Source organism: Suncus etruscus, chromosome 18, assembly GCF_024139225.1.
Source record: "Suncus etruscus isolate mSunEtr1 chromosome 18, mSunEtr1.pri.cur, whole genome shotgun sequence".
NCBI classification, from domain to species: Eukaryota; Metazoa; Chordata; class Mammalia; order Eulipotyphla; family Soricidae; genus Suncus; species Suncus etruscus.
In genome coordinates this window covers 61,942,242-61,953,417 of record NC_064865.1, presented here as the reverse complement: position 1 = coordinate 61,953,417, position 11,176 = coordinate 61,942,242, and the positions used below count along the sequence as shown (strand labels likewise).

Genomic DNA, 11,176 nt, shown 5'->3' with positions numbered 1-11,176 from the left:
TTGAATTTCATGGTTTTTTTTTTGGTTTTTGGGCCACACCCGGCAGTGCTCAGGGGTTACTCCTGGCTGTCTGCTCAGAAATAGCTCCTGGCAGGCACGGGGGACCATATGGGACACCGGGATTCGAACCAACCACCTTTGGTCCTGGATCGGCTGCTTGCAAGGCAAACACCGCTGTGCTATCTCTCCGGGCCCTGAATTTCATGGTTTTAATGAAGATTTTATTTTTGTAAATCTAGGACAAAAAGATTTTTGTATTAAGTATGTTGAAAAATGTTTTAAAATGACATGAAATATATTTATGAAATATATACTTAAGTTTAGTGTATGTGGGGCCCCATCTAGTGATGTTTGGGCTATTCCCCTTGGTGCTTGGGGCGATGTAGTGCCAGGACCAAATCCTGGAATCCCACATGCCAAGTCTGCACTTTCTCTCCATAGGCCCTAAACTCAACAGGGTAGACTCTGGATGGTGGGGTCAGGGAGAAGAAATAGCGTTTCTGCTTCCTTCCTTTCATCCATGTCACCACACATATAAATCTATTCTTTAGTCCTTCATATCCGGTCATCAGAAGCTTTCACTGTGGCTCTCCCCCTCAGGAAGCCTCTTCCATTAGAATCCTGTGTCTCAGCTCACCAGGAAAGTGGCCTCAGGTCCTTGCAGAGGTGCTTGCAGTTCTCTGCAGAGACTCAGATGTGGGGTCCAAGTATTTGAATTCATCTGCCTGGCAGATGTTGGGTGTGAGAGGGCCCCTGGGTTCTGCCCAGTGAGGCTCACGGGGAGACAGGCTCTGGACATGTGCCCTTGACACCCAGGACCACCCCAGAAGTGAGCCGTGCCACTCCTTTTGCTCACGTGACTGCTCTAAGGTGAGTGTTGGTGGTGGTCAAGTCTGCTTGGTTCAGGCTCATGCCTGGCAGTGCCATGGCATCCCACAGGCAGGCATGCCCGCAGCCTTTTGTGCTGTTTCCCAGCCGTCGTGTGTTCCCATCACTACTCAACTCAACTTGCAGAACAACCAGTGGCTCCCACTTCTTAGGCAAAATAACGGGCGACTAATAAAAAATGTGTCTGGGGCCGGAGAGATAGCATGGAGGTAGGGCGTTTGCCTCGCATGCAGAAGGAAGGTGGTTCGAATCCCGGCATCCCATAGGGTCCCCCGAGCCTGTCAGGAGCGATTTCTGAGCATAGAGCCAGAAATAACTCCTGAGCACTGCCGGGTGTGACCCAGAAACCAAAACAAAAGGTGTCTGACTTATACAATGACCAAGAAGTAATCAAAAATCATGCATACAAAGTGTGGAGTGGAGGTAGAAGGGGCTCTTCACCCAGGGACACCCCCTTCTCAGACCTGGAGGCCGGGGCATCAGAAAGACTTCTTTCTGCTCTTCCTGGCTTTTGTTGATTCTGATTCTCTGACATTGCTGAGCCTTGTTGTGTGTGTCAGAATTCCACTTCCTTCTGTTTACCTTTTCATTTTTGGCTTCTGGGGACACACCTGTGGGATTCCAGGATCCCGCCCCGGTCAACCTCTTTCAAGGCAGACACCCTACCTAACTGCTGTGCTGACAGTGAAGGTGCCACCCGTGTGACTCCAAGGCCCTATTCAAGGTCGGATCCCGGGTGTAGAAGAAGCCATGGAGGTGGTGGGTAACCCGCATCCCTGGGTTCCAAAGACACCAGGAGGCCTGGGTCCAGTGTGTGGGCGTGGCCTCACCAAGCCCCGCCCTCCGCGTGACGCACGCGGCGAGGCCACGCCCACCACAAGGAAAAGTCGCGCCCCACTGCGCGCACAGCGCAGTCCCGCCCCGGCCTGCCGCTCGGGGGCGTGACTTCCTCAGACCCCGCCCACTACCCACGTGCTCTGCGAGTCTTGCCCAAGTGCCTAGTGTTGAGGGCGTGGTTTATTCAAGTCCCGCCCCCAGGCCAATCGGAGCGGCGGGGCGTGGTCTAAGCTCCGCCCCTGACGCTGCGCGCGCAGCAAGGCCGAGGCGCATTTAAAGCCCCGCCCTCTCCCCGCACGTCACTTCTGGTGGCCGGGACTTTCACGCTACCGGTTCGAGTCCCTGCGCCCCCGCTCGGCCTCTGCAGCGGCTCCGGTACCCGGGGGTGCGCGGCGGGTGGGTCCCCGACTCCCCGGGGGTGGGGTCGAGCTTCGCAGCCGCCTCCCGAGCTGACACTCGCCTGCGGGGGCTGGCTGGCTGGAAACTGGCCCAAGGCCGTCCAAAGGGCCTGGGGCAGGGGACCCCCAGTCGGGGTGCCAGCCCAGGGGTGACCCCCCAACTCGGGGACCCTCCCTGGACGCCCAGGCTCCACCCCGCGGGCCTGCCCGGAGCCCCTTGACCTGCCCCGAGGTCATCGCCCAGTTGGGCCTGGAGATTTGGGGAGGCCCGAAAGTGGGGCCCCCCAACACAGCACCCACCCCGGGCACTAGCAGCTTCGTGGCTTCTGCATCCTCTGCTGCTGCTGCCCACGAGGGCTTCGGGGGGTTCTTTCCTTGCTCTTCTTAGGCTGGGGCCTCCCTCACTCCACTGTGCTCAGGGGTCACTCTTGGGAGGCCCCAGGGGGACCCCAAGGGGTGGGGAGTTTCTTTCCTTGCTCTTCTTAGGCTGGGGCCTCCCTCTCCCCACTGTGCTCAGGGGTCACTCTTGGGAGGCCCCAGGAGGACCCCAAGGGGTGCTTGGGTCCCAGCTGGGTCTGCAGTGGGCCAGGAAGCAAGTCTTCTCCAGCCTGGGCCCCACCCAAAACACTTCTGCCTTCTCAGGACAGGGAGGAAAGTTGTTGTTGCTGGAGCTGGGCACCCCCACTTTCCCAGGCTGCTGGTCACCTCGACTCTCTGGCTTCTCCGCAGGTTCTCGTGGACTCCCCTCTGTGGACAGCAAGAGGCCACCATGCAGAAGGACTCCAGCCCTCTGTGAGTGCAGTTTCTCACTTGCCTCTGCTCTGGGCCCCAAGCGGGCACTCAGGATGGACAGACAGACAGGCATGGCCTCATGTCCCGGCCCTGCTGTCCTCGGGGGAAACGGCTAATCCGCCTGGGTCCTTCTGGCGTGTCCCCCACTCTGAGCCCTGTGTGGGCCACGTCATCCCCCGACTCTCCTTCCAGGGTGCCCATCCACTGGATTGGCTTCGGCTATGCAGCGCTCGTGGCGTCTGGGGGGATCATCGGCTATGCCAAAGCAGGTGCGATTTTCTTAAATTTGGGGAATCACACCCACGGTGCCTGGGGGTCAGTTCTGATTCAGTGTCTGGGGGTTTCTCCTGTGTTACTTGGGGGACATGATAGTTGTGGGCTTGACCCTAGGTCTCCTGCACTCTCAGCCTTCCCAGTCCCCGTTCTTCACCCTCTAAGACCCCCCCTTGTTCCCTGGGAAGCCCATGGTCCCCCAGAGCACTTGCTGTTACCTCCTTATCTGCTGGGACAGAGCAGGCTCCCAGCGCTGTGCTCCTGCCTCTATCGAAAGGTGTGGCCCGGCTATCTCTGCCAAACAACATGGCCTTGGGAGGAAACCTCCTGCTGGAGTCTGTCTTCTGTCTGTCACGGTTTGGCAGGTGCCTGGGCCAAACCTTCAGCCTGAGGCCCACCTGCCTTAGCCACACTCACACACCCTCACACCTCACAATCTTTTCTATTCTTCAGACGAGTTCTCTCTCCTTTGAGAATTTGCCAGAGGCCCTGTTCTGGGCAGTCTGTCTGTGGGTTTGTGTTGTGGGTCACGGGGTGTCCTGCTAGTTGGAACATAGGTCATAGGAACTAGGTTTCTCTGCGAAAAGCAAATGCCTCTGAGCCTCCTCCTAGGTAGAGTCACTCTTTGCTCTTCCCTCCATAGAGAAATTCCTTTGACTAATTCCATGAGTAAAGAAAATGGGCAAGCAGGAAGGCTGGGACACGCCAGGTCGGTCCTGTGAGGATTTCCTCAGTAAACGGGAACAGGCAGGAAGGCTGGAGCTGAGCCCGGCCCATGCCCACCTGTGTAGGACCCTGAGCCCAGCCGGCCTAAGATCTGTGGCTGAAATCAGCTGCTCTCATGCCCCGTGACTTGTGTTTGCTCCCTGCAGGCAGTGTCCCGTCCCTTGCTGCTGGGCTCCTGTTTGGAGGGTTAGCTGGCTTCGGGGCCTACCAGCTCTCTCAGGACCCCCGCAACATCTGGGTTTTCCTGGGTAAGTGAGCACCTCTGCTCTGCGGCCACGCCTGTCTCTGTCGGGGCCCATGGGGTCTGCTGTGGGGAGATGGTGCAGGTCTGTGTGCGTATGTGACTATGTTTGTCTGTCTGTCTGAGTGTGTCCACCGGGCACTGAAGGTCATGGAAAGGTTCTGCCTTCAGCATTGCATGCTCCTTCCCTTTTCGGGTTCCTCTTTTTTGTTTTTGTTGTTTTTTTTTTGTTGTTTTGTTTTTGGGCCACACCCGTTTGACGCTCAGGGGTTACTCCTGGCTATGTGCTCAGAAATCGCCCCTGGCTTGGGGGGACCATATGGGACGCCGGGGGATCGAACCGAGGTCCGTTCCTTGGTAGCGCTTACAAGGCAGACACCTTATCTCCAGCGCCACCTTCCTGGCCCGGTTCCTCTTTTTTGTGCCTCTCCCTGTGGTGCTGGGACCTGGCCACAGGGCCCCTGTGCACAGGCAAGTGCTCTAGTGCTCAGCTCTGTCCCTGCCAGTTCTGGAGTCCCACCCAGCAGCATTCAGAGGCTGTACTCAGTTCAGTGCTCAGGGCATCATGTGGTATGGGGGTCATTCTTGCTCCCCCAGCTGCAGGCCTGTGCTGTCGCCTCTGTCTCTTGGGTATTTGTGCTTCTCAGGGGCTAGTGGGCTCCTGTAAAACTGACCCCAATCAGATCTGTGACGCAGCCCCAATAACCGTGGGTGTGGCCCCGACCCCACAGGGAGAGCTGTGGCCCCGCCCTGGTGTGCTGGCAGGACCCAGCTTGCCCACCAGGGGGTTACCAGGTAGTTCTGGGCTGGCCTGAGGTTCACAGATCTCTGGGAGTCCCTCGCTCTTGCCCCAGGAACTCGCAAACTTCCCCTCGCCTCTTTTCGGCCTCGCCTTCCATGCCGAGCACATGACCTCATGTGTCCCTGAAGGAGAGCAAAGGGTGAGCAGGATGCGGGGTTCAGACCTCCCAGGCCCCCCTACCCATGATGTTCTGAGGATCCCCCTCCCTATGTGACTCCCAACCGGAACAGGCCATCACAGGGGCCATGGATGTGATCCCAGGCCTTCCCCTGGCCTGTCCTCTTTCTTCCTGTTTTCACGGCCAGTCTTTCCCCCTACCCTTGGAGAGGAGAGTCGCCCATGGGGACTGCCCTATTCTCCATGACATTTGGCTGGGAAGGTCTGGCACCCCACTTCTTCCAAAGTTCCCTCGCGTGGCTCCGTGTCCTTCCTCCCTCTGTCAGTCTCCCTCCAGGCTCCCATCTCCTCTCTGCGCCCTTTGGCCTGAGCAGGCCCAGCCTGGCTTCCACATCCCGAGGTTTCCCAAGGCCACTGCTGAGTCCCCACCTGCCCACATTCTACGAGGTACAACTGGACCCTGACACACTCTCCTCTCCTGGGCTGTCTGTGAACCCCTAAGACACCACCCGGGACTCCCCCTCCTCCCAGCACTGTGCTCCACTGGGCCTGCTGAAATCTTGTGTCTCGAAACCTGCTCCAGCCTGACCTTGGTCTCCTCACCCATTGAGTCATCTTGTGTTAGGCCCCGGTTCCAGTCACTCCCTCGATATCTGTGGCCTTGAACATCCTCAGTTTTCCGCCTTCTCCCTCCCCCCTTCCCGCTGTCTCCTCCATCCCTTCTGTCTCCTGTTTTCTTGTTTTGTTTTCTTTTCTTTTCTTTTTGAGCTCTTGGCTCAGCGTTCAGAAATCGCTCATGTTAAGCTTGGGGGACCATATGGGATGCCAGGGTTTGAATCTGGGTCCATCCCGGGTGGGCCACTTGCAAGGCAATCGCCCTACCCTTGCTATCTTTTCGGCACCTGTTTTGTAGAACTTGTGCAGGATAAGATTCTGGGTCAGTGTATGCAGCTTCTGGGCCTTGATGCGACATCATCAGCGTGGTCGGATCTTGGCTCTGCGTCGCCTCTGCCTCCTGCTTACTCTTGCTCTGTCCTCACCTGTGCTTGGCTGGGAGTATCCCTCTCTCGCAGGCTGGGGCTCCCTTGACCAAACAAAGTGCCTTCAATGCTGCTGACAGACTCAGTGTCTCAGCTTCTGTTTGGGTCTTTCTGGTTACCCCACGTTTCCAGCTCTCGAGATAGGCGGGTGGTTGTTATTTTGCTTTTTTTTTTTTTTTTGCGGGGGGGTGGGGGGGTCACAGCCTGCCATGATGGGGCGCTGCTGCTGGCATGGAGCTTGGGCTCCTGCACAGGAAGTGTGTGCCAGCCCCCTGTGCCAGTTCAACCCTGCGGTAGCTGGTTCTGAGCACCTGGTCCTCACGGCCTGGCACGGGGCAGGTGTGGGAACAGATGTGGGTGGACGGTGGCAGTGGCAGAGAATCAGGAGTCTCTGAGTGCCGGACGGCAATGTGGGGGGTCCTGGAGGGGCTGATGGGCCTTGTCCTTGTGCCTTGGTGTTCCTTTGCGGGCACTTGGCACGGGGACAGGGAGTAGAATCTGGGCAGCAGGGAAGAACCCTGAGTGTGTTCTGAGGCCCTCGCAGGGCACTGGCCTTTCAAGGTGGGCGGCGGGTTTTGGTGGCACCTGGTCTGCCTGTCGGGGTGACGCAGTGACCTCTGACTCTGTCTTCTCCCTCAGCGACGTCGGGGACCCTGGCTGGCATCATGGGCATGAGGTTCTACAATTCTGGGAAGTTCATGCCCGCCGGGCTGATCGCAGGCGCCAGGTACTCGCCAACTCGCATTGCCAAGGCTAGCCGGAGCTGAGTAGCGCCTACAAGGCCCTGCCCAAGTGGCACCAGGGTGACAGCCTCACGGCAGGACCCTCCCTGGTCACCACATGCAGGCTCAGCCTTAGCGTCCATGAGGGCCGGAGCGTTGGGTTCAGCGGCAGTGATGGGGGTGCCTGGGTTTGCTCTGGAGGCAGGTGGGCTCCCTACTTCCTGGCCCACACTTCCAGCTACAGCTCTGCCCGTGTTTCACGTCATTGTGAGTTTTTCACTGTCAGAAACTCGGAGGAGAAAAGAACACTTCTGATTGGTTGCTGCTTTCTGTCAGCTGCTGCCATAAAACCCAAATGAGGTGTTTTTATTTGGGAAATAGAAGGGGCATGCCAGGTGGTGCTCTGAGATCACTCCTGGCGGGCTTGGGAGACCCTTTCTAGTGCCGAGGACTGGACCCAGATTATCTGCGTGCAAGACAGGAACCACCTCCTTTAGCCCCAGGTTCCATTGCAGGGTTTGTTTTGGGTGGGGGCGGGGGTGTTTGTTTTTTGAGCCACATTTAGCAGTGCTCAGGGATTACTCTTGGCTCTGTGCTCAGAAATCATTCCTGGGAGGCTAGTGGGACCAGGATGCCAGGGATCGAACCCAGGTCCTTCCTGGATTGGCTGCGTGCAAGACAAACACCCTACTGCTGTGCTATCGCTCCAGCCCCCTTTGCAGGGTTTTTTTTTGTTTTGTTTTGGTTTGGTTTTGGTTTTTGGGTCACACCCGGCAGCACTCAGGGATTACTCCTGGCTCTACGCTCAGAAGTCTCTCCTAGCAGGCTCAGGGGACCATATGGGATGCTGGGATTCGAACCACCGACCTTCTGCATGAAAGGCAAATACCTTACCTTCATGCTATCTCTCTGGCCCCACGGTTTTTTTTTTGTTTGTTTGTTTTGTTTTTTATGGTGGATTTTTGTTGTTTGTTTTGGTTTTGTTTGGGGGTCATACCCAGTGGTACTTGAGGGTTACCCCTGGCTCTGCTCAGGAATCATTTCTGGAAGTGTTTGGAAAACCCTTTGGGGCACCAGAGATTGAATCTGGGTCAGTTGCATTCATGGGCAAATGCCCATCCTGCTGTGCTATGAAGCTGGTTCGATTGGTGTTTTGTCTTGTGTACTTGGCCTGTGGTCCGTGTTAGGGCAGGGCCTGGCAGTGCTCACTGACCCAACACCACCTGAGCCATCAAGCAGAAAATGGCAAGCATCTCCGTGACCACTTCTGGGGCGGGGGGTGCTGCTTTGCCCCTGACCCCCCTCTGAGCTGCATCCCCACAAGAGAGTCCTGACCCCGTAGGGGCCCTTCCCTCTCCTGACCTTCTCTGTTTCCCTTGCAGTTTGCTGATGGTGGCCAAGCTTGGAATTAGTGTGCTGAACGGACCCCATCGATCATAGCCAGGTCCCAGAGGGGACCCACGACAGATTTTTTTAAACTTCCAAAGTTTTTGATGTATTCAGAGAAGTAAATATGGCATTTTCACCACTCCTGGCAGTTTCCATGCAGAGACACACACAGAAATGAATGAATGACACAGGCTTTGATGGCTTTGATCCTGGAAAGCAGGGCCCTCTTTCTCGGCCGCCCAGGGCTAGGAGGTTTCTTGAGCACTTGCTGAGTCTCACTTCACCTGCCTTGTCCGTTGACTGCTCCTCACACCCAGTCCTGCCCCTCCTCACAGCCCCAGGGCAGTCTCAAGGCCAGGCGGGGCCCCAGGTCTGTTCGCTGTGCCTCAGTTGGGTGATGGAGGGCAAAAGATTTGGGGCTCACTGTTCCTTTGCTGACCTTCGAGCACAGACTTGCTTTGAAATCATGTTCTGTGAAATGTCAAGGAAAATAAATTTGATTATGAAAATGCCTTCGTAGTGTCTGGTCCGCTGAGTTCCAACTCGAAGGAAGATATGTGCTCTGCTCGCAAATGTTTTGTTAACATTTAGGAATTAACCCCTTTGAAGAGTAGAAAGGCCAGGAAATAGTATTTTGGTTTGGTTTGATCATGCCAAATGTTGTCTTCGTTTGTTTTGGGGTGACACCTAGGGATGTTCAGGAGTTACTCCTGGCTTCACACTCTGGAGTCACTTGAGTTACTCCTGGTGGTGCTCAGGAGACTATATGGAATGTCATCTTGTTATTTTTATTTATTTTTCTTTTTTTTTTTTTTGGTTTTTGGGCCACACCCGGCGGTGCTCAGGGGTTACTCCTGACTGTCTGCTCAGAAATCGCTCCTGGCAGGCACGAGGGACCGTATGGGACACTGGGATTCGAACCAACCACCTTTGGTCCTGGATCAGCTGCTTGCAAGGCAAACGCCGCTGTGCTATCTCTCTGGGCCCTATTTATTTTTCTTGGTGTTGGGGCCACATCCGGTGCTGCTCAGGGGTTACTCTTAGCTGGCTGAGGGGACCATATTGGGATGCCAAGGATCAAACCCATATTGGCCCGTGTGCAAGGCAAGCATCTGCCCCGCTCAGGCCCCGTCATGTTTGTTCTGTGCTCTCTCTCCTGCCCCCGCACTATTGACTCACTGTTGGGTCCGAGAAAATCCAAGGGAAGGGAAGTGACAATTTTCTGGACCTAAGGAGAGAAGACGCGGCTGAGAACAGCAGACTCCGCAGAGCTGTGCAGGAGAAAGAGCAAGGTAGCCCTCCCCTCTGAGGAAAGAGAAATGGTGAGAGGGGACAAGCCAGGAATCGGGAGGCAAGAAATGGCTGGTGAACGGGGTGAAAAACGGCCATCCTATGTCGCAACTGTTTCTTTAGTCTCCCTCTCACATCCTTACTTCCCTCTTTCCCTGGTGTGTCCTGTCTACAACTGCAGCAACCTCCCCCCAGGCCTGTTTCCTGGGAAGTCTCCTGGCCACACCTCAGGACCAGCTCGGTCTCTGCCCCTTGGCCTGTGTCCAGCAGATCCTGTCAGTGCTTACCTGTGCCTGTGTCATCTCCTGTCCCCTTGTCCCCGTCCCCAACCCCAGAGGGTCAACAAGCCCTGATCCTGGCCCTGAGGCCCAAGTTCGTGGAATGCTCAGGTCTGGTTGTGGGCCTCATCACTGTTGGGCTGGGGCCTCCCCACTTTGTCCAGGTCAATCGCAATGCCACCTACTGGTGGCTCTGGCCTGGCCCCTGCTCAGGGACCCGCTGCCCTCAGTTCTTTCTGGGACTCTGAGCTCAGCTGCTCCCTGCTGGGACTTGGACCCCTGGTCTTGCTGCCGCCATGCTGTCTACTCACTCGTCTGTACCAGCAGGGGAAGTGGGGGGTGCCCACAGATCTGTGCCCAGGGCCCCTCTTAGTGCTCAGGGGATCAGGTGGTGCTGGGCATTGAGACATGCCCATCACAGGAAAGCCTGTACTCAGCCTGCAGTGCTCTGGCTGGGCAGGTGATCTTGGAGCACTGTAGGCAGCTGCCCGGTAAGGTCCACCCTGGTTCTGTCATCCCAACCCGCAGCCATGGGGGCTGGGCACCACCCAAGGTGTGGTGGGGCCAGGGGGATTTCCTGCTGGTGAAACTCTGGGTGCCGATCCTGGTGCTGCAGAATAGACCCAACAGTATTTGTACGTAAACCTAAAAATTTGCTAAAAAATTAGCACAGTGGTAGGGCATTTACCTTTGAAGCTGCCTACCCAGGACGGATCCAGGTTTGATTCCCAACATCCCAAAATGCCCCCTCCCTCCACCCCGAGCCTGCCAGGAGCGATTTCTGATCACAAAGCAGGAGTAGCCCCTGAGCACTGCCAGGCATGGGCCAAAAACCAAAAAATAAATTTAAAAAATAATTACCTTGGCCCGGAGAGATAGTACAGCGGCGTTTGCCTTGCAAACAGCCGATCCAGGACCTAAGGTGGTTGGTTCGAATCCCGGTGTCCCATATGGTCCCCCGTGCCTGCCAGGAGCTATTTCTGAGCAGACAGCCAGGAGGAACCCCTGAGCACCGCTGGGCGTGGCCCAAAAAACCAAAAACAAACAAACAAAAATCTAAAATAAATAAATAATTAATTACCTAAAAATACCACCACAGATAGGCCTCCAAATATAGGAATAAAAAGAATAATAAACATCACCTTAGCCATATTTATAGGATATTTAGGAGTTTGCAGCAACAAAAAATGCTAAGCTCAAAGACATGAGTCCAAATTGTACATAGATAACCGCCCCCCACTTCTGCTTCTTAAGGTTTGACTGTGCATCAAAGGAGCTGAATTTCTGTCCACAAAAAAGGGGCCACTGTTAACTGATGACACCCATAAGACACGGACAACAGGTGAATCATAAAATCCTAGAGCACAGGTGAGCATCCCCCGG

The 11,176-nt window shown here is 55.8% G+C and overlaps 1 protein-coding gene across 3 annotated transcripts in view; it reads left to right on the top strand.

The window, feature by feature from the left end:
• The window catches only part of TMEM14C (transmembrane protein 14C), a 1,060,545-nt gene extending 1,051,807 nt beyond the window's left edge, over positions 1-8,738 (top strand). For 2 of the 3 annotated variants that reach the window (XM_049765094.1, XM_049765093.1), the window contains exons 2-6: positions 2,873-2,915; positions 3,108-3,184; positions 4,061-4,162; positions 6,754-6,841; positions 8,219-8,738. In XM_049765094.1, the coding sequence (XP_049621051.1) occupies positions 2,893-2,915; positions 3,108-3,184; positions 4,061-4,162; positions 6,754-6,841; positions 8,219-8,276 (348 nt within the window). In that variant the 5' untranslated portion in view covers positions 2,873-2,892 and the 3' untranslated portion in view covers positions 8,277-8,738. The remainder of the gene's footprint in view (positions 1-2,872; positions 2,916-3,107; positions 3,185-4,060; positions 4,163-6,753; positions 6,842-8,218) is intronic. The other variant, XM_049765092.1, reaches the window with a different exon arrangement.
• Positions 8,739-11,176: the final 2,438 nt, after the last annotated feature.